General features: G+C 38.2%; 1 protein-coding gene across 1 annotated transcript in view; it reads left to right on the top strand.

Moving 5' to 3' along the window:
• The window catches only part of LOC126471206 (serine/threonine-protein kinase PLK1-like), a 259036-nt gene extending 237210 nt beyond the window's left edge, over positions 1 to 21826 (top strand). The window contains exons 4-12 of the mRNA XM_050099320.1: positions 9945 to 10061; positions 10546 to 10757; positions 12175 to 12270; positions 17862 to 18134; positions 18257 to 18548; positions 18691 to 18910; positions 19326 to 19476; positions 19555 to 19798; positions 20921 to 21826. Of these exons, the coding sequence (XP_049955277.1) occupies positions 9945 to 10061; positions 10546 to 10757; positions 12175 to 12270; positions 17862 to 18134; positions 18257 to 18548; positions 18691 to 18910; positions 19326 to 19476; positions 19555 to 19798; positions 20921 to 21130 (1815 nt within the window). The 3' untranslated portion in view covers positions 21131 to 21826. The remainder of the gene's footprint in view (positions 1 to 9944; positions 10062 to 10545; positions 10758 to 12174; positions 12271 to 17861; positions 18135 to 18256; positions 18549 to 18690; positions 18911 to 19325; positions 19477 to 19554; positions 19799 to 20920) is intronic.
• Positions 21827 to 23745: the final 1919 nt, after the last annotated feature.

Genomic DNA, 23745 nt, shown 5'->3' with positions numbered 1-23745 from the left:
TGTTTAATCGTATGCTTAATATTGGCTCGTCCGGTGTTCGTGATCTATTGGCAAGCGTTGCTGCCTCTGGATAACGGGGTTCCGAGTTCGATTCCCGACCGGGTTGGGGATTTTCTCTGCTTGGGGACTGGGTGTTTCTGTTGACCTCAGCATTTCATCATCATCATTCGTGGCATTGGCTAGATTGGACTGTGTAAAGGATTGGGGTTTTGTACGGGCGCTGATGACCGCGTAGTTCAGTGCACCACAAACTCGTCATCATCGGCTGTCACGGAGAGTGTGTCATCCCCCCCCCCCCCCCCCACTCGCCCCCGCACTAGTAAAATTTTCATACCATGGAGTGAACACTTAAGGCTGACTTTTTCAGTGGCCAGCTGGTGTGAATAAGTCAGCATTTACCCCCAAAAACTCGACATTTCCTCGCGTCAAGTTCCCAGTGGCGCCCAGTCAAAAGCGTAACACTTCAAACTACGAAAATTATAAAAGTTTCGGTCATTTTTCCTACGGAAGTGTTTCATTTCTTCTATACCTCTTTTCATCCGAACCAGCACCCATAAAAAATTTTAATTCCTGTTGCCAGACGCAGATTCTTGGGCTCGTGAAGCCTAGAAATATCGTTTTCAGATAACATCAAGGGGAGATTGCAGACAATGTGCAATACGTTCTATGATCCGCAGCGTCTGACAGCTTTGTAAGTCTTGACATCATAGCAATGTAAAGTAAATACCGTGAGCGTATTCACGGGAAATTCTGCCTTCGCTCATTATTGGAAGTGATAGTTCAGCACAAACCACTTAGACAATAAGTTCACACTTTCGTTTTAAGGCACACTGAAAAGTATTGCATTTGAATCTTAAGTAAAGTTTGCGTGCCGGCCCCGGTGGTCTCGCGGTTCTAGGCGCGCAGTCCGGAACCGTGCGACTGCTGCGGTCGCAGGTTCGAATCCTGCCTCGGGCATGGATGTGTGTGATGTCCTTAGGTTAGTTAGGTTTAAGTAGTTCTAAGTTCTAGGGGACTGATGACCACAGCAGTTGAGTCCCATAGTGCTCAGAGCCATTTGAACCATTTTTTTGAAAGTTTGCGTGATTGTTACGTTTCTTTTATTACCTTGTATTTGCCTGACAATTTTCCTATATCTTATGTTTTAAAACTGAAATACTGATTTTTGCATGGAGATCAATCTCGACTATTTATTATTCTTTTAAAAATTATAACACATAGCGTGATTAGTAAATCGTGTTGATTGCCTTAATTAAACCCGCCAGGTTATCCGAGAGCACTAATGCGCTGCTTCCTGGAATTGGGTAGGCGCGCCGGCCCCGGATCGAATCCGTCTGGCGGATTGACGACGAGGGCCGGTGAGCTGGCCAGCTTGGATGTGGTTTTTAAGCGGTTTTCCACATCCCAGTAGGTGAATACCTGGCTGGTCGCCACGTCCCGCCTCAGTTACACGACTCGCAGACATCTGAACACGTTCACACTATTCCATGGATTACACTAAACGCAGACAGCTGCGGTACATAATTCCGGAGGGGGGGGGGGGGGGGGGATGTATGGGGTGGCGCAGGAAGAGCATCCGGCCACCTCTTAACATTAACATTAACCTTGCCAAATCCTACACTACTCATGCCGACCATGCGCAACTGCGGGATACAGGCACAAGTGATAGGTACATAGAATTTATTCCCTTAATTATATCAATTACTGTGATTTTTAATTTTTTAATCTTAATTCATTGAATCGTAAATGGTATACAACAATTTTATATAAGTAAATAATTTTATATAATGAAATAATTAACGTTACATATTGCATTATAAGAATTTAATTCAAATTTCGTTTTCAAATCATATTTTCACGGGTTGTTGTAGTTGTGGTCTTCAGTCCGAAGACTGGTTTGATGAAGTGCTCGATGCTAGTGTATGCCGTGCAAGGCTCTGCAACATGCGCCCGTTTGAACCTCGTTGCTGTGTTTAAGACATGGTCTCCCTCTGCATCTTCTACCTGTTCCCTACGGATATAGTGGCCTTGTTCCAACACTGTCTATCCTCGACCTATTTTCAGTACAATGGTGAATTTTATGAGCAGATTGATGGGGTAGCCATGGGAAGCCCCCTAAGCCCCGCAATTGCGAATTTATTCATGGAATATTTTGAACATCAAACACTGCAGTCGGCCTAAAAAAACCCCTCGAAGTGGTATCGGTATGTAGATGATACCTTTGTAATATGGAATCATGAGGAAGAAGACTTGAATGATTTCCTGGTACACTTAAATAGCATCAACCCAAAGATCAAATTTACTATGGAGAAAGAAAAGAATGGACAACTTAACTTTTTGGATGTATCAGTTCTCAAACGGGCGGATGGGACCTTAGGCCATAAGGTCTACAGGAAAGGTACACGTACTGATCGCTACCTCCATAAGAACTCAAACTACCACCCTATGCAAAAGAGGGGGGTCGTAAAAACACTAGTGGATAGGGCCAATAATATTTGTGAACCAGGCTACTTACAAGAAGAACTAAATCATTTACGAATGGCTTTTGCGAAAAATGGTTATACGAAAAACGAGATTAACTGAGCACTTCACCCAAGTAGAAAAATGCCTAAAAATAGGAGACAGCAACAACCATCAGCTGGAAAAGTATTTCTTCCGTTCATCCATAACATCACGGATCGCATTGGGAAAGTACTAGCCAAGTTTCAGGTGGAGACTATTTTCAGACCTACTAAGAAAATTAGTGAATGCCTAAGATCAACAAAAGATGCTCGTCACCCCCTAGCCACCCCAGGGGTATATAAAATTCCGTGTAGTTGTGGCAGGGTTTACATAGGAACTACAAAAAGAAGCATCAATACACGGTTGACGGAGCACAAAAGAAACTGTCGCTTGGGACATACCGACAAATCGGCAGTAGCGGAACATGTTTTTAAGGATGGAGATCACGAAATAAAATTTGGTGAGACAAGCGTGCTAGCGACGACGTCGCATTATTATACACGTATGTATAGAGAGGCAACTGAAATCCACAAACATCAATACAATTTTAATCGTAAAGGAGGAGGATTAAAATTGGACAAGATATGGCGGTCGACGTTGCATCAATCACGTGACAATCGATTGCCTGCAATCGAGAGAACAGACGATAGCCAGAGATAGCTACACATCGACGCCACGTGACGTGCGGTGGCGCCCTCTACGATCTCCATATAAGCGGCGGCCCCATCTCCTTGCAGCCAGTCGTCGACTCACCTCGGAAGATGTTCTCCGTAGTTGAAAACGAAACGTCAGGGAGAAGAAGTTCTACAGATCGACCACGGCAACTTAGCCCGGAAGTGTTTACTGATGAAGACGCCGGCGGTGAAAGCCTACATGGGATCTATCCTATTCTGTTAATGTTCACCGCCGTCCTAGACAAGTTACAGGACATTGTGAAAAAGGACTCAAGAAATGTGGGTTTTGGAAGCCAACCCTACTGGGCTTCCCGAAAAACAACCTCTACCGTCCACATCATACCTTGTGTTTGCGGACGACCTGGACATACTTACAAAGGACGAAGAGACTGCCATCATACAGCTCGAGGTACTTGAAGAATATGCAGAAAAAGTAGGATTAACATATCCCATTCGAGAAAAGTGAATTCTTATGTTCAAAGACAAATCTCGGGCCTGAAAACAAAATACGGTAAAATCAACAGGATGATTAGAAAACTCATCGAACCTATGGACGTTGGGAAAAAGCAAAATCGGCTCCAAAAAGTAAAAAAAAAAAGCATTTGTGTTAGTTCAAAGCCTCTACGGCAAAAAATCCATCGGCACTACAACACAGCCACAAAATCAAAAGTCCTCTACACAAGCGAAACACAGACACTTATCAGAAAACATAAACTTGAAGAAATAAAAAAGAACAGGAAAAGACCATTGGAAAAATTATAGGAGCACGACATACCTACGATGATTATAGGCTATAATCAGTCAAATCAACAGACAAGTTTTCAAACATCGAAATTGACATTAAGAAAAGGTGGATGAAATTCTTTGGACTTCTCAACAGACTACCAGAAAAGAGATTGACAAAAATTATAATAGACTGTGTAATATCACATAAGAACTCAACACCTTGACTGAACGAAGGTCGAAAGGACCTTAATAACGGAAACATAAGATCAACCGACATTTTCTACACACACACACACACACACACACACACACACACACACAGTGTAGATAATTGGGAAGATGCATCAGAGCAACCAAAATAAAAACAGTATAGACAAAAGTGGTCGGGAGAACATAAACAAGTCTTCTTGGAAAGAATGTAAGCCTATTGGAACAACAAGAAGCACAAAGAAAAGTTGAGTTACTTGCTTAACATCATCCATTTATTGGGCGAATTTGTTGTAGCAGCAGCAGAAACAACTACTACTTACAAAATTTTTTCAAAAGCATTATAAAACAGGCTGGAAGGCCAACTGGGCCAGCAGTCTGGAGAATACCGAGGAGGGATTAGAAAAGGACGTTACTCTGTGGAAAAATTTTTAAATCTGAAATCAATAATCAAATATAACAGAATAAGATCCAAAAGCGTTTATATGACATTTGTAGATTTCGAAAATGAATAAGATTCAAGTGTTCCGAGCTGACAAGTTGGTTGCAGTCACAAAAGACACAATTAAAAATCCAAAATTAAATTATTAGGTGAAAACATTTAAGGCTTTTGAGATCAAAACACATGTAAGACAGAGGTGAATTATCCCCACTGCTGTTCAATTGTGTACTAGAAAAGGTAATCAGGGACTTAAGGAAAAGAGAAAGAGGAATAAAAAAAATAAAAAAAAACAATTACAACTGAGAGAAGGGGGATAGACAGAGTTTTGGTTGTTTGGCTTTTGCCTACAATCTCGTCATCTTAGCTGAATCAGTAGAAGGTGCAACAATGCAGATAAATCCTCTACAGGAAACAGCTTCAAAAGCAAGCCTATGTACATCTTTTGAAAAAACAGAGTATATGACAGATGCGAAGGAGGCAGTGAAATACATGGAAACTGATTAAGGAAGAATAAAAGGAGACTACAGAATTTAAATTATAGGTGACGTAATACAACCAAGTACTTTGAACAAAGAGTGTAACTTATCAAGAACAAGGAAAAATTGAGATGACTTTTCAACTAACAAAAAACTTATATAACAAGAAATCTATTTCCATAAATGCAAAACTTCAGCACAACACCACTGTTATTAAACCAGAATTCCTTTGTTTAAGTACAGATATACAATTAAGTGAAATAGAAAAGAGAAAAAGAAAAATAACCAAGGAGGTTTTGGGATCAATATATGACAGTGGGAAACAGAAATGAAGCAGTTGTGAAGAATCAGCATCCCTGATTATGGAACTTAATAGGAATATAAAAAAAGGGAGGAAGGTTTATCTGTTTAGCAAGAGTAATAGAAGGCAGATTTCAGACTACCTAACAGATCAAAACGAAAATTTCTGTTCCGACACTGACAATGTTGACTGTTCATGGAAAAAGTTCAAGGCAATCGTAAAATGCGTTTTAGACAGGTACGTGCCGAGTAAAACTGTGAAGGACGGGAAAAACCCACCGTGGTACAACAACAAAGTTAGGAAACTACTGCGAAAGCAAAGAGAGCTCCACTCCAAGTTTAAACGCAGCCAAAACCTCTCAGACAAACAGAAGCTAAACGATGTCAAAGTTAGCGTAAGGAGGGCTATGCGTGAAGCGCTCAGTGAATTCGAAAGTAAAATTCTATGTACCGACTTGACAGAGAATCCTAGGAAGTTCTGGTCTTACGTTAAATCAGTAAGTGGCTCGAAACAGCATATCCAGACACTACGGGATGATGATGGCATTGAAACAGAGGATGACACGCGTAAAGCTGAAATACTAAACACCTTTTTCCAAAGCTGTTTCACAGAGGAAGACCGCACTGCAGTTCCTTCTCTAAATCCTCGCACAAACGAAAAAATGGCTGACATCGAAATAAGTGTCCAAGGAATAGAAAAGCAACTGGAATCACTCAACAGAGGAAAGTCCACTGGACCTGACGGGATACCAATTCGATTCTACACAGAGTACGTGAAAGAATTTGCCCCTCTTCTAACAGCCGTGTACCGCAAGTCTCTAGAGGAACGGAGGGTTCCAAATGATTGGAAAAGAGCACAGATAGTCCCAGTCTTCAAGAAGGGTCGTCGAGCAGATGCGCAAAACTATAGACCTATATCTCTGACGTCGATCTGTTGTAGAATTTTAGAACATGTTTTTTGCTCGAGTATCATGTCGTTTTTGGAAACCCAGAATCTACTATGTTGGAGTCAACATGGATTCCGGAAACAGCGATCTTGTGAGACCCAACTCGCTTTATTTGTTCATGAGACCCAGAAAATATTAGATACAGGCTCCCAGGTAGATGCTATTTTTCTTGACTTCTGGAAGGCGTTCGATACAGTTCCGCACTGTCGCCTGATAAACAAAGTAAGAGCCTACGGAATATCAGACCAGCTGTGTGGCTGGATTGAAGAGTTTTTAGCAAACAGAACACAGCATGTTGTTATCAATGGAGAGACGTCTACAGACGTTAAAGTAACCTCTGGCGTGCCACAGGGGAGTGTTATGGGACCATTGCTTTTCACAATATATATAAATGACCTAGTAGATAGTGTCGGAAGTTCCATGCGGCTTTTCGCGGATGATGCTGTAGTATACAGAGAAGTTGCAGCATTAGAACATTGTAGCGAAATGCAGGAAGATCTGCAGCGGATAGGCACTTGGTGCAGGGAGTGGCAACTGACCCTTAACATAAACAAATGTAACGTATTGCGAATACATAGAAAGAAGGATCCTTTATTGTATGATTATATGATAGCGGAACAAACACTGGTAGCAGTCACTTCCGTAAAATATCTGGGAGTATGCGTGCGGAACGATTTGAAGTGGAATGATCATATAAAATTAATTGTTGGTAATGCGGGTACCAGGTTGAGATTCATTGGGAGAGTGCTTAGAAAATGTAGTCCATCAACAAAGGAGGTGGCTTACAAAACACTCGTTCGGCCCATACTTGAGTATTGCTCATCAGTGTGGGATCCGTACCAGGTCGCGTTGACAGAGGAGATAGAGAAGATCCAAAGAAGAGCGGCGCGTTTCGTCATAGGGTTATTCGCTAAGCGTTACGGAAATGATTAGCAAACTCAAGGGGCAGACTCTGCAAGAGAGGCGCTCTGCATCGCGGTGTAGCTTGCTGTCCAGGTTTCGAGAGGGTGCGTTTCTGGATGAGGTATCGAATATATTGCTTCCCCCTACTTATACCTCCCGAGGAGATCACGAATGTAAAATTAGAGAGATTAGAGCGCGCATGGAGGCTTTCAGACAGTCGTTCTTCCCGCGAACCATACGCGACTGGAACAGGAAAGGGAGGTAATGACAGTGGCACGTAAAGTGCCCTCCGCCACACACCGTTGGGTGGCTTGCGGAGTATAAATGTAAATGTAGATGTAGATGTAGAAGTTTATGAAAAAATAAACAATATCTGGCACAATGAAGAAGAGAAGAATTGTACTGTAAGGACACCTAAAAAGGCTACATGAAAAGAATAACAAAAGTTATTTTTAACTTTTTTGACAGAAACACAAAAAACATCACTGATATGGATCAAAGAAGTTAAACAGGACCTGAAAGAAATGGAGGTGATGGAGGAAGAAATAGGAGCAGGAGAAAAATTCAGAGTAAGGGTAAAAAGTTTCAAGGGCTTCCAGGAGAAAACAAAAAGTACAGGTACAATATGGACAGAGAGAGAATAAGAAAAGAATAAAAAATGACTGGACAGAAAGAAAGGAGACCTAAGTAATTTCATGTGATCCTTCTGATGAAACAATTCCAACATCTATATTCTTGAATAGAACTGAAATTTTCTGTCATAGTTCCTAAATAAGGTACACTTGCACAGGCACCTCATAGTACATAAAATCTGTCTTGTAACCCCACATTTCCTGGAGTGCATTGATAATTTTAGATGTCACACTAACTGTGCACATAATGGAATCTGATAAAGATTCATTATTGAAAAAAAAAGGCGAGTGAGAGTTTGTGGCTGGCTATTAGCTAGTAAAAAATGAATTAGCAAGCCACCCTGTAGCACACTAAATTCCCCTTCATATCTGTTTATGAAGGTGTCCTGATGCAATATGAAACCTGAAAATTCTATTCTCAGCACCATTTAAAATAGAGGGATGTACATATTTCTAACCTAAGAGATTTCCGTTAGCTAGTATAAAAAGAACAGGTAGTTAAAATGTAACTCAGATTGGTTCAGCACAAGCACCTTTTGTATTAGGAGTCCAGTGCCTCATTATTAAACTTGGTGGTGAGGGGGGACATCTTTGCAATTGAATTGTTGGAAGATGTTCTCTCATGATTGTGTTGATGGTTATGTGTGACCATTAGTTTATTTTGTTCAAGTTTCCCAATGACTTGTGGCCTTGCATCTTGAAATGATGAGTGTGTCTTTAGATGGTGTATATGATCTTATAATGTATCTCTTTGTCTGCTGTGTCAACTTCTTCAATCCTCTGGATTCCCACATATACTCCTATTCAACAGAGAAGGAAAGAGTATCTTGGATGTCCTAGCCAATTCCCTTTGGACTGTGTGAAGTGACACAGTGAGCAAGACACTGGATGTGTATTTGGCAGAATGGCAGTCTAAATCCCCCCTCCAGGAATACAGATTTAGGTTTTTTGTTGTTTCCGTAAACTGACTAAGACAAAGAGCAATGTTCAGTTCTTGCCCCATTCTTTCTGAACCCGAGTAGTGCTGAGTCTCTAATGATTGCATTGTTGATAGAACTTAGGTTTGGATCTTCCTTCCATTTTCTCTGCTCATCTCCACTACTTCTTCAATCCATCCTCATGCAACCCAGTACCATCTGGATTGCATGCACTTTTACACAAGTTTTTATTAGTCTGGGAGGGGAATACTAAAGGCACAACCATGAGAAACTACTAAATATCAATAACCAAGCCTTTTTTTACACCCATTGTTGTAAATATTAACCACAGTGATTGTCTAAAGTAGGGTACAAGACTTAAACACCTGGGCCTCACCAACAAAGAGAAGAAAACTTGCTCAAGCCCTTTGATAGAATATTCAAATATCGAATAGATAGGATGGTGAGTTATTCCTATGCACAGATTGCTAGCGATCTCCTTGGTCTTCTGTGACTTATTTTCGCACTCAACTCTCAACAGTGCTGAATGTGGTGTAGACTGAAAAATGGAACTCATTCAGAGAATATGTCGTCAACTTTGTGCCCTATTGATAGACAGTGTCAAATATCTCAAGTAGCATGGCCATAGGTCACACAGTCATAGTCTGCATGGGACCAAACAAAGGAATTATAAAAATATGATATGTGAAACTTACTCAGCACCATAGAAGCTTTTAAATGTCCTATAAACATTGTAGCCTGAGCATAAAGTGGGGCATTCGTGACTCTTGTGTAGTCGAGGCACAATTTAATCAAGGAAAGGAACAAGCTAACATTAGAAGTGGATAGGCCATTTGCAAGTCATTAATAAGATTTTATTCCAAAGCAGTATGTATCAGTTACTACTTTTCTTGGAATTAATAGATTTTGGGGAAGTTTTTATCTTGGTCAACATTAAGGAAAACAGCTTTGAGTCAACTGATATTAGTATTCTGAAAAATATATACATGAATGCTACAGTTTAATTAGATCTAATCATGATGGTATGAAATTCAGAATTGGAAGATGACTTCTGTGCACACAACCCTCTCACCACTGTTCAACAGAGCTCCATTTCAGTACAGAATTAACTGTAAAATCAACTGTATAATGATTAAATGATTAACTGAATATGAGAGAGTATTAGCTGACTTAGAATGTTTGTTACCTTTGTTCTAGATCGCACGAGAGATTTTTATACATAGAGGTCTGGTGCACAAACATGTTGTTCGGCTGCATCATTTCTTCGAGGATGCTCTCAATGCATATATAATTCTGGAGAACTGTCCCCGAAAGGTAAGGCTACATCGAAACTAGTAATCAACAAATACATCCAGAAACAGTGTACTGAGAGAACATGTCCCATTGAATTTTATTGCAGAACATCAGGGATGTTTGTCCTACGTAATACAATTATGTGTTCTTGAAATATAACTCTTACTAGTAACATTTTTAACAGTCAGGATTTCACAACAGTAAAATGTACACCTAATTTATGACCCTTTAGAAAATGATAATGTGGATAATTTTTGTCATTTTATGATAAGATATCCCATTGTAAATAACTTTTCTATGCATTTTATATCAATGGGATACATGTAAAAAGCATGCATGTTGGAGCACTTGATATTGTGCTACAATTATATTCTAGATGAAGATGTAGTTTACTCCTCAAGAATATTATATTTTAAAATTTTTGAATTAGAATAAGTTAATTATTTGCTGTAGTTGATTAATAGTACACTTGAAACATTATTAAAACGTGTCTCCAACTTTTCAGTCACTGGTGCATGTCCTGAAACACAGGTGGACAATCACAGAGCCAGAAGTTCGATATTACTTAAGTCAGCTTGTGTCTGGTGTTCAGTACATTCACAGTCAGAATGTAATCCACAGAGACCTGAAACCTGGTAACATGTTCCTCAGTGAAAGTATGGTGGTGAAGTTAGGTGACTTTGGACTTGCTATGCAAATTGATGGTGACAAAAGAGTGTAAGTTATTTGTAAAAGGCTGTATATTTTAAGGCATTCTACAAATAAATATAATAAGAAAATTTTATATTTTTAATGTTTCCTTAATATCATATCATTGTGTCTTCATTGACTATGCTGAAACAAAAATTTTCAAAATGGTAGAGGGCTGCAATAAGTCATTGTTTCCATTCTAGCTTTATAAAGCATATCTAGATTTCAGCTAGTAACTAGATATTATCATTGCAGTATTTCAGAGTTGTTATCCATGCGCGAGTAAATCTACATCTGTTGTTCGGGCTCTGTCAGTTCATTAAAGATTGTCTTTAATGAACTGTAACAGAGCCTGAACAACAGGTGTAGACATACTAAGGCATGTATAACAACTCTGAAGTACTGCACTGATAATGGCTAGTTACTACTCAAAATCTGGATCTGCTTTAATGAAGCTAGAATGGAAACAATGACTTATTGCTGCTTTCTACCATTTCAAAGTCGTTTCGGAGCCATGGAGTGCATTATATGTTACCAATGGAGGTAATTTGATGAAGCAAAATTCACCAATTGATTCTTAAGTCTTAAATCCTTTGGTCATCTTCAGCGATTTTACTGACAATGCTGCTTTTTCAGTAAACTAGTTTTTGTCAGTGGTTCCCAAACTTCCAAACACTGAGAATCCTGTTAGTTTAGTGAGACACCTTGTTTAATTTGGAAAAAAAAACAAACCTGAAAACACTTGTTTTATTCAGAGATTAATTCAATTTTAAATTGTTACTAATAACACACAAATCATAGTAAAATTTAAAAATAATGTTCGTATTGTCAAAATGGGTTAATAGTATTTAGCAGTGAACTTATTCGCATGGAACATCAGTGTTACACAGCACACAGTTTGAGAAACACTGATCTTACATGTACCTATTCGATTTCTGCAATTTTTCTGCCATATACCTCTTTGTCAATAAGGAGGTCATTATCATATTGTACAAATAAAAGTAAGCAACAATTAGTTCTTTGTAAATGTATCTCCCTCCAGCTTGACTCTTTTATGTGAAATAATTTCTGTTGATGCGGAGAATCATTATTACAGAAAGATCAGAAGGCTAAGATCGCTATCTGGCGATATTTGATGCTGCCACACTGCCGATCACTCTTGATTAGTTTTCATATTTTGTGATTCCAAGATAAAATTGGAGAAATACTTATATTTAAATATGTAGATGCCAATACTTTATTCTACTATTACTCCAAGACTGCAAGAACACTTAAGTCAGTGTCCAATTTTGTATCAGTTGCTTGTTAAATATTTCTTTAGTAAACTGCTGTACTTGTTGAGGATTCAGATATTTTTACTTTCCACATTTAACTCTTTCCTTTCTTCATATATTTAGTGATAATGAGTGAAACAATCATTTTCATACTTGTCTTCCTTTTTCAGCTCTATATGTGGCACCCCAAATTATATCGCTCCAGAAGTTCTGAACAAGCTCAGCTATAGCTTTGAAGCCGATGTGTGGGCTATAGGCTGCATAATGTGAGTACTAGCTTGGTTCATGTGAATTACCAAATTTTGTGTAGATGTAAAGTGGACTGCATTGTGCATTAGCAGCAGCAGTAGATTATTGCTAGTAATTGTATTGCCTGACACATGCTAAACTAAAATGGGCATAACAGTTATTTGGAGCCCTTCCAATTTTCCTCCTCTCCTAACTGGGTAGAGTGAAGTAAACATGTGTTCACAAGAGAGGGGTTGCTCCCACATACAGATTTCGTTCATTGCAGAAGTATCCATATTTCTAGAAATAATTATCATATATCACTGAACTACATTTTTACCCTTATTTGGGCACTGTTGGAGGATGCTATTGGCAACATTATAGTCTTAGCAATGACTATATGACAAGTTCGGTTGTCATGCTGTAAATGGGTTAGTGGGGTTCTTTGTCGGCGCATTTCATCGTTGTGGCATGGCCTCTCTCCATGAAAATAAGCATAGGGCCATCAAACTGATCCTGACGGCTTGGACGACCTCCTCACACCCTTCCCGGCGAGAGGAGGTCATTTTGGCTAGGTTGCAGATTGGGCATTGCCTAGCTGATGACACTCGAGCAGTTGCTTGTGTCCTTAGTTTTATTACATTGACGGACTTTGTAAATACTTTCTGTTGTTGCCCCCTTGCGTTTTTCTACGCTATTAGTGCATTGATGTTTGTGACTGGACGTTAATAACCTTAGTAGTTGTGCGCCCAAAACAAACAAACAAACAAACAAAAAACTGTAAATGGGAAATTGTGCTGTTTACTTTGGCTAGACACAGGAAGGTACCTGGTCAGAACAGTACCGAAATAAAGTGCCCTAAAATTTTGTCTCACTTTCTTGTGCAGAACTTTGTCTTGAAGAAAAGGATTGTCGAGCACTGAAATGTAAGGAGTCAGTCAACAATTTAAGCACCTCTTGTACCTCAACAGTGCAACAAACAGAGCTGAAGAATACCTGACTGACGTGTTACCAGTTTCAGTAACTGCTCATCTTCCTGCTGCTCCATCAACAAATTGTCTTAGATGACCCTATGTGTGATATTCCAGAGAACATATAGTAAGGGAATGTGCTGGCCATCAACTTCTCATCCATCCGTCCATCCATCCATCCATCCATCCGTCATCTTAAATCCTATATAGAATCGCTAATCGGCTAGAGTAGTTCTATCCAACTAGACGATGATGAGTTTACAGCTTGCATGGTTATCAGCCCCTCTATTCACAGAAAAACATGCATAAAGATATGAAATGAGATAAGGAGATCTGTCAGCTCCAGGATCTTTGAACATGCGCCATTGTGGCTGAAAAGTGTAGGAGACAGTAGCTTTAGGGAGACAGTTAAAAGAGAGAAAATCCAGGCAGCTAGAACTGTAGTTGGTAACTTGTTGACTTGGCAGGTGTGGCACCAGAAGACAGCAAAAAGAGAGATGAATTCTTAAATAGTGTGTTCAAGAAGTCCTTCACAGAGGAGGAGGACTGTACAAACATACTGCATTCAACCATTGCATAAACTGTGTATTCCGTATATAGATTATGTATGGAGTACATAGTAATGGGCTTACCTAGCATAGAGAAGCAAGTAAAAAGAGTTGAAAACAAATAAGCTGCCAGGTTGAGACCGAATTCCAACTCAGGGTTATAGTGGGTACTCTTTTTGCATTGTTCCCTTGTTATGGACTCATAGGCTACCATGACTCTCAACAACCTGAGAGCAATCAAAGGGAATCACCAAGGCATGGAATACTTGACTCCAGACCTCTCAGAAAGGTGCCATGATACTGTGCCGACTGCGTATCAGCCGCACGAGACTTACCCCTTATGCGTCAAGAGAGCACACCTCAATGGAGCTGTGGTAGTCATTTCACGATTGTCCATATTCTCAAAATATGTGACCTGCTGATTGATCTGAGATAAGCAGTCAACCTGTTTACCTCACTAACTCTGATACTTTTGGACAGTGAGTTAGCTGCTACTAAAGTCCTACATTTCATGAGAGACAGCAGATTTTACAACAAAGCTGCTGAACCTCTATGTTTGGTGTCTGGTGGTTGGGGCAGTACCAGCTCTTGCTGGGCATGTGCTCGGAATGACCTCGGGCTACTTTCTCTCTCCACACTTTTGTGCATTTTTAAGCTTTTATGTACGTATTTCATTTATTTTACCTATTTAAGATATTATTTCTCTCTAGTCCTTATGCTGTGCATGTTCTCACTGCATTTTAATTCTACAAACTATGATTACCCTTCTTGGCGTACCTTTTGGTGACCAACTACAGTTCTAGTGACTGGATTTTCTCTCTTTTTAACTGTCTCCCTAAAGCTACTGTCCCATACACTTTTCAGCCACAATAACATGTTCAAAGATCCTGGAGCTGACAGTTCTCCTTTCCTCATTTCATATCTTTATGCATGTTTTTCTGTGAATAGAGGGACTGATGACCACGCAAACTGTGAACTCATCATCGTCTAGTTGGTGTGATGAATGGCAGTTGTTCTTAATGTCAAGAAATATAAGTTATTGCAGTAGAAAAGGAAAAACAATCCCATAATGTTTGAATACAGTGTTAGTACTGTGCTGCTTGACACAGTCAAGTCATTTAAATATCTAGGCACAATGCTGCAAAGTGATTTGAAATGGAATGAGCATGTAAGAGCAATAGTAGGGAAGGTGAAGGGTCAGTTCTGACTTACTGGGAAAATTTTAGGAAATTATAGCACATCTGCAAAGGAGACCACACACAGAACACTAGTGTACTATTGGTGTGTGGAATCCCTGCCTGATAGGATTAAAGGAAGACATATAAGAAATTCAGAGGCATGTTGCTAGATTTATTATGGTAAGTTTGATCAATGTGAGTGTTACGCAAATGCTCTATGAACTCAAATGGGAATCTCTGGAGGGAAAAAGACATTCTTTTCATGAAGAAGTACTGAACTTCAGAGAACCGGCATTTGCAACAGACTTCAGAATGATACTTCCGCCACCAACATATGTCTCGAGTAAGGACTTGGAATACAAGACAAGATAACAGAAATCAGGCTTGTATGGATGAGTATTGACAGTCGTTTCCTCCTTGCTCAATTTGCGAGTGGAACAAGAATGGAAATGACTTGTAGTGTTAAAAGTTACCCCCCCACCCCCCTCAATGCACCATATGGTAGCTTGCAGAGTATATATGGAGCGGTAGATACAGTGGATTGACATTTTGTGAATAATTTGTCAGCAAAAGTTGTACCACGATTTGTTGATGGCAGGTGAAAGGCCCTGTGCATGTCGTTGACAATATGGTCGCATTTACTACCATGAGGTGCCATCCATTTGGTGCTACGAGATGTCACATGTTACAGTATCATGTTCTGTGCTTCCATCTGGACAAGCTTGTAGCGTTTATTATTTCTGATCAAGCATGTGAGCAAATCTTAGTCTGTGTTGGTCTACCACTTTGGGTGTTATGTTCCTGTCTCAGCTGTATGACAAACAGACATTAATAAAAGTTGGATGACTCGGTTACCTCCTGCCCGGAACCACATTTAGATGCAAATGTACAGTGTCTATTACCATTTGCGTGGCCATACATAAAAATCGTACCTGCTTGCTCATGGTTAAATGGAACATTGATAAGGTAACTCATGATGACTACACAAGTGAGATGTAGAAGCGGGACTAATCTCAAATGTGTGCAAATGTAAAATATAAACTTCTCTATATCAGCACTGTGCCACTGAAGTTACAACAGCTCCAGCAAATTGACTTGTCTCAGTATCATCACCTACTTATCTAACAAAATAAATTTCAATTAGTGGATCAGTTGTTTGGATTATACCTGGATCAAATTTTCTCACTATCATCACTTAATTATCTAACAAAATAAATTTTAGTTAGTGCATATAAAGATCAAATGGGATTATACCATGAACAATTTGATTTTAAACTTATTATAACTAAAACAATGAATGACTTTCAGTGGATTTCTATTTGAACTCCTGTTTCAATATGAGGACTATGCCTCCAAAGTTTGTAGAAGGGGTTCTGAAACACACACGGTAGATGGTATCTAAGTTCAATAATCACTTCCAAAGTATATTTTCTGCTTCACTTCTTATTTTTACTGATGTCCATAACAGTTACCTCCATTGGTCTGATATATTTCTGATTCAGGATTTTTAAAATGTAGTGCAAACATGACATTGGAAAAGATACTTTATGAATATTTTATTACTTCATTTCCTAATTCAACCATTTAGTCAGGTACCTGGTGGATTTAACCACTTGAGGAACTGATTTCAGATCATTAAATTCCAAAGGTGACATAGTATATACTAATGACATGTCTGAAACTTTTATGTACCACACTAACCTACATACAAAAATATTGAGTGGATAACTATCAAACATTGCGGACATGTAAGTTCTGTTTCTCTCTTGTGAAGTTTAATCAATCAGGAATGACACATCAATTCCATTGACTCTATTGTACAAATGAATGACTCCCCTCTTGCCTCAATCCCACTGGATTAATTTTTATAGACACCCAGTTTCAGATGCTGAAAAAGATGACTTGCCATGAGTTCACAAGACAGCAAAAGGATTATCAGTATGTGCAAATATCCATCGGCAGAAGTTCTCACAGGGTTTGTGATTGCCAGGTGAAAGACCCTGTACCATTTAAAGGTGGTATAGTCTATTCCTGCACATAATAGTGGCATGTCATAAGAAGTGGATATTGTGGTGGCTGTCACTCTCCTTCACAACAGATACTAAAGAAATTCATCCAGGCAGTATGATAATAATTGATTGGTGGTATGCACTGTTGTTGTTGTTGTTGTTCATTATTTGTAGATTGTGGGAAGGAAAGATGTTGGGTAGTGTTGCAGTTAACAAAAATGTATCTAACAAGTTACTTCAGATTAGAACATGTAGTTTCCTTGAAAATGTCAGTAGTATCTTAATAACTTGTAAGAGATGTGTTCAACATTGTACAACACCAAATGCCGATGATACCTCTGTAAATGAATGAAATACTACATACTTCAAAATACTGAGGCAATTTTAGTTACTACAGTGATAACAGATATTTAATTTTGATAACTCCTGTTTTCTTTATTGCTTTGTTACTGTTGGTTTTTCTTATATGCTGCTCAGTTCAGTTATTTTGATGTCCATGAAATTACACACATGGATCTGGAGTTACATTCTATTGAATTTAAAGTTACTCTTTAGTCTTCCATTTTGATATGAAGCAAAGTGTCAGATGCAGCATTTTGACAACAGAAATACAGGAGCTCATTTGCCACATTAGCTGATGTCCCACTAGATTCGAAAATATGTTCCACAATATAGAAAGAGAGGTAAATGGTGCTTTGGTTGTCAACAACTGCTTGGCAAGCAGCATGTCAGAAAATTCATAACCACTAGATTATAAAGTATCATGCTTAGAAGAAATCATCCTTTTGTTAATATTACTTCACCAATAGTACCATATAATATTTTAGTGTGCTGTCAGAAGCATGCTGAAAGGCAAATTTCATTTCTCCATGTTGTTTTAAGATGGATCAGATTATTCTTTGCATTGTAATTGTGTGTTACAGGTTTGCTATGCTAGTTGGGCAGCCTCCCTTTGAAACAGCAACACTGAAAGACACATATGCAAGGATTGTAAGTAACAAGTACACACTTCCACCATGTGTATCAGAAACTGCGTGTTCCTTGATAAGAGTGTTGCTGCAGCCACTTCCAGAGGATCGTCCAAAACTGGAGGACATATGTAAACATGAATTCTTTACAAGTGGTTATACTCCAGAAACATTGTCTCCATCTTGCTGTTACACAGTTCCAAACTTTCCCAATGTAGTAACTGACAGGTAACAAGCTAATTATTTGTTTTTGAGAACTAATTTGTAACAATACAACAACAACAACAACAACAACAACAATAATAATCATTAAACTTGAAAGCCATACCTTTACAAGTTACTTTTTCCAGGTCAACAGTCCAGTTGCAACCTAGAATTGCTAATCCCAAACATGTGGAAGATCAACACACAAAAGATAGACTTAAAAACCAGACACACAGAGTTGCACAACAGTTCAAGCCCAGAGCTCCAAACCCAACATTGCAAGAGGAGCCACAATTAAAGGCCAGAGTCAATGGGCTATTGCCAAAGGAAGACAAAGGACTAAACTTTTCACAGAGAAGTGAACCAAAGCCTCCAATGAAGAAAAAATCTATGCTTAAACTACAGTCAGCACCAAAGAGTCCTGACCTAAGTGAAAAGGTAAGGAACTAATTTATACTATTTTTAAATGGACAAGTGCTAAAATGTATGCAACACACTAAGGGCAGTTACATTATTTTATCTATTCTGATTCTAACAGTGCTTAATGAGTGTAATGTTCTATGTTTGCATTCACTGACAGAAAGAAAAATCTGTAACAAGAGAAAGTGGATCAAGTGTGGGCTGCATGCCAACTCCAAGCCGTAAGGAACTACGTGCAGCTTCATCTCTGAAACAAATGATTAGCAGTGTGCTTTGTCCTGATAAGCTAAGTCTGTGCCGTAAGCGTGTGTGTAATGCTGTTACCCTCTATAGATTTCTTACTGAATGTTTCAACAGTATGCCAACAGATGGTGGAAAAGGTACATATTTCATGTAAATATGTTTAAGAAAAATGTGTGTAGGTGTGTAACTTATTTTTATAATTTACTTCAATGCTTAAACCATAAGTCTATAAGACAATTAAATTAAAAATTATTGCTATCATCAGTGACAAATCTATTGGATCTTGGGCCAATCATGTGGTCATAGTAGAAGACCCAAACAAAGTAATTCAACAAAATATATTCACCTGTAATTTGTGTAGTACTGACATCTTAAAATAGACATGACAGCCTGGAACCAGCACCTAATGTTCAACTGACACTCAGGAGCAGTAATGTAGATAGATTTGTAACTGAAGGCTATAATAATTTAGGACTAAATTAGTTATAAAGATTACTCTGCAATAAAATTTGTCACAGGCATGGTATATTAGATTTTTTCTTCTTTTTACAGCTAATCCTCACCCAGTAAATTGCAGACCTCTCTTTGTATCCAAGTGGATTGATTATTCAAATAAATATGGCTTCGGTTTTCAGTTGTCAGATAAATCTGTTGGTGTGCTTTTTAATGATAGCACACGAATTAGTTTCAATGCTGACAGAAGGTAAAAGGGGTAAAAAGTACTAATGAAAATGTGGCTGTCAGTAAATTCTGTTACTAATAAAAGCTTCCTTCATTGCAGTCGTGTGGAATTTCATGATGCAAATGGGAAAATTACAGCACATCCGATACATTCTGTGCCAGCTGCACTGCAGGAACGCTTAACTGTTCTGCGTTACTTCAGTCACTACATGGATGAGCATTTAACAGAGGGTGGTGACGGAATGCGTACAACAAGTCGTCGCAGGTTGCCTGTTCCACATATGCGTCGCTGGGTTCGCACAAATGCAGTCATAATAATGGAGCTCTGCAATGGCACTATTCAGGTTTGTGGTAACCATTCACTGCTGAAATTCTTTTCAAATGTGGTCAAGACAATTTTTGTGGTTGAAAAATTAAAAAAGCTTATAAAGATATTCCCCCCTCCCTCACGCATGCACACATGCGCGTGCAAAGAACAATAACTGCTCCCTGAATTTATGGAACATGTGCACTATCATTAAATAAGTAATAAATTGTACAACTCTCAAAACAGCTCTTATAATGTTTCTCTGTGTTTTCTGATTAGTTGTGACTACCTGTAAGCCAGGCATCCAAATTAACTGCAAGAGATTCTGAATCAATGATGTACCTCTAGATCTCCAAATGTTATCGTCATGCCATTTTTTCCATGGAAGTTTAGGCTTCCATTGCGACAAAACTGTGTGTAATTTTTTAGCTAGAGGAGTTAGTAATTTATGTTGTAATACATTACTTGTAACATGTCTTTGAATGCTTGTCCATAGTTACTGGGATTTGTGTAAAAATGACTAATTTCTTCTGTGATTATAGCATCAATGCAGGTTGCACACAGTAAATAAACAAAAACAAACAAACCAGTGGCACTGGTTCTATTCATTTTACAGTAGTATAGTCAGTGAAGAAAGATCCTTCAGTTGCACTACAGTTGGCGTAGCTGCTTTGTGTGTCTACCTCAACCAATCACATAACATGATTTTGTATACATCTCTATAGTAATACTGCAGTGTTGTAGCAGCTCTGCAGGCAACCATTATTTTTCCCTACAACTGCTTGCACTTTGCAGTTGAAAGGTGGCAGCAGTGCTGAGAGCTGCTGTTGGGATCTTTCAGCGACTCTGCTGTAAATTATCCCCACACTTAGTGCAAAATAAAATTGGAAGTGGAAACAGATTTGTTAAGTCTTTCCCTTTTAAATGTACTAAAACACAGAAAAGGTTTTTTTGAGAGGGATTTTGGGGGGGGGGGGGCGGCATGTGGTAGGACAGTGAGATGAGATGAAGTAACTCATTCAGTTACATTAAAAATCAGACAGAAGGTAGGCAAGGAAAGAGCTGAACCACAGTATTGGCGCACACTCCATCTATTTTAATAGAAAGTATCGTGATACATAAAACATTGCTAAATTAAAAGGATTCATGTATTTTTCAGATAAATTTCTTCAAGAATCACACAAAACTGATACTGTCAGACTGGAAACAGGGGCTGCTTGTAACATACATCAACAGTGAACGTCAGAGTGTGTCATACTGGCTGCATGAAATTGAACTTGTTGGTTGTGACAGTGACATTCTCGACAGACTGAAAATAGCAGCAGCAATATTGCGAGAATTTGCTGAACTTGATGGAGAGGTTGTGTAACTGTTTAATGTTAACAAATGTAGTTTCTGTGATTATGTGAGATTTAAAAACTGTTATGAGCAGTTTTACATTATTGATGTTGATTGATTTTTACTACATAATAATAAGCTGTTGTACTTGTGTGTGTTACAGTGGTGGAGTGAAAGAGGGAGAAGAGTGTAAATTTTTTGCAAAATAGTTTTCCTTTCAGTAGTTTCATGTTTGTTTGAAGTATAAGCTACTGATGTAAAGGAAAGGAAGATGAATGATCTGCATTTCAACAGTTTTCAGTATAATTATGCTGATAGTAAAATATTATATTTTTTAATTATGTTGAACTTTGTTTTCAACAAAACTTAAAAAAGAAAGATAAAAAAATTGTTTGATTGGAAAGAGAGAATTGTGATAAAGGTGAGGATTAATGTAACTTGGAAGTAAAACTTGAAGTAACTCTACTTTTACACAAAACAGAGCAGTAAAAGTGAGTGTAATTGCTATGTTAATTTTCTGGGAAATAATTACATATGAATATGTACATAAAATAGTTCATTTTAGTTTTAAATGAGAAGTTCGTTAAAGTAGATGTCTGTGCTGTTTAGAATTTGAAATATTGCTCATGTTGGTACAAAGTTAACCAATTTATGTATGTGTGTGTTTGTACATAGTATTTAATTATTTGCGATTGACTTTAAATACAAGAAACAGCCAGATATTGGACATTATGTGCCATTCTTTTTTTATGTTTTGTGTGTGGTGTGCCTGTAAGCTGTAAGAAATATGAAATGCTTAGTGTGTAATACACTCAAGTGGATTTCCTGACTGATTCTTCAGTATGAATAGTAAGAGAAATTGTGTAACTGAAATTTTCAAGAAACAGTATATGTAGTATTCTCTGTGATATTTACCAACTGAAATGTTTTGCTGTAACGTACTATAACTCATATGTAGAATGGTTTTATCTTTCATGAAGATCACATGTCAAATTTGAATCATGAAAATATCTAAATGTTTGGGTGCAATTCTATTGCCCTACTCTGCTTCTAATTTTTGTTGTTTTACTCATTATTTTTGCTTTGGTACATGTTGCTGCTTATGTGCAGTTATCAAACAAATGGATCCGTAGAGATATTGAAAATCAGTAAGTTGAAAATGATTTACTCTGTCTTTGATAATACAACTTGTTGCAACACATTCAGCTGCAGCTTTTGTAACTCCATGGATATATATCTTGTGCCAATTTAAAATTTTTATCATTAACAGCCTATATGCACAGCCATGAAAGTAAATTGCAATTGTACTCTGATTGTATGTAGTAGTTTGAGAAAAAAAAGTGCTTAACTACAAATAGTTAATTACTGTGTAAAATGAGGTGGACTGGAACTAAAAAGATACATGATAAATAACAGATCCAAACCAAAGATGATTATGATGATGCTGCATTTTGTGTTCAGTTTTAATTGCTGATTGTAAGGTCAGCTAAACAATTTTCTTGGTGCACAGTAAACAATGCAAAATATTTTCTAAACTGAGTGTTTACATTTTTCTTAACCTTCTGCAAAAACAAATCTCTCAACATTTGAATCCAAAATAATTTACATGGATCAGATCCAAACAATAACAGTTTTAATTTTTTCCCCCACTTCACTACAATGAAGAAAAGCTTCTGGCTTTACTCCAGGCTATAAGTGTAAAAAAGTACCATTTCACAATTAAGATTATAAACTCGACGCAATACACAAAAATTGCAGTTCACCGATGCCATGCTCCTAGTGTTCTTCTAATACTACCTTGCATAAAGGAGTTCATAAAAGACAGCTGGTGGGGTAATTCTATGCATTAGTTTTACAGCTTCTGCATTTGTAACAGGTAATGTGACAACACTGAAAACTGATGAGACGACGTGGAATCTACTGTTCATGTCATCACAACTTTACCATTCTTAATACATGAAGTTAGTGCTACAAAGTACTACACTTCCTGGTGTAAAAGGTATGTATAGTGTTTTTCTCTGCAACATTTGTAGCATTTCATCTATAATATGGACCATAAGACACACCATTCCTGCATTCCTCAAGTGATAGAGATCTGTGAAAGTTAAATGTGTGTCTGGGTGCATATCGTCATCAATCATCATCTTGGTAGATGTTAGTTCCAAAAGTAACTATTGTAATATCTTTCAGTTCATCACTGGTGTGATGGGTGTTTATAATCATGGGGTTTTGAGATCACATTGCTCAGCCTGTGATATTTTGGATAGCTGTAAAACAATCTACTTGAAAGGAAACTGTCACTTAGGAATTTATGCACAGGTAACATAGATAGTACCTAATGTGTAAATCTGCCACAATCATAGTTAATCATAGAGTTGTTAGTACAAGAAACATGCTGCATCTTGATGTTCTGTCACCAACTATAGTGGAGTCAGATGATTCTCTTAGACCGCATATAGGAACCGGCAAGCAACTTTTTCTCTGTCCATCGATTCCCTGACTGAATGTTGCTGTTTAACAACTTCAGATACCTCATTGTTAGTACTGCCATTTGTATAATGCTTACAGCAGTTCCTCACCCATTCATTCTAAGATTTCTTTCGTATTTATTGTCACCATAGCTTTCCAATATAAACTTTTATAGTA

The sequence above is a fragment of the Schistocerca serialis genome, chromosome 3 (genome assembly GCF_023864345.2).
Source record: "Schistocerca serialis cubense isolate TAMUIC-IGC-003099 chromosome 3, iqSchSeri2.2, whole genome shotgun sequence".
Lineage (NCBI taxonomy): Eukaryota > Metazoa > Arthropoda > Insecta > Orthoptera > Acrididae > Schistocerca > Schistocerca serialis.
This window is presented reverse-complemented; position numbering and strand designations above follow the sequence as displayed.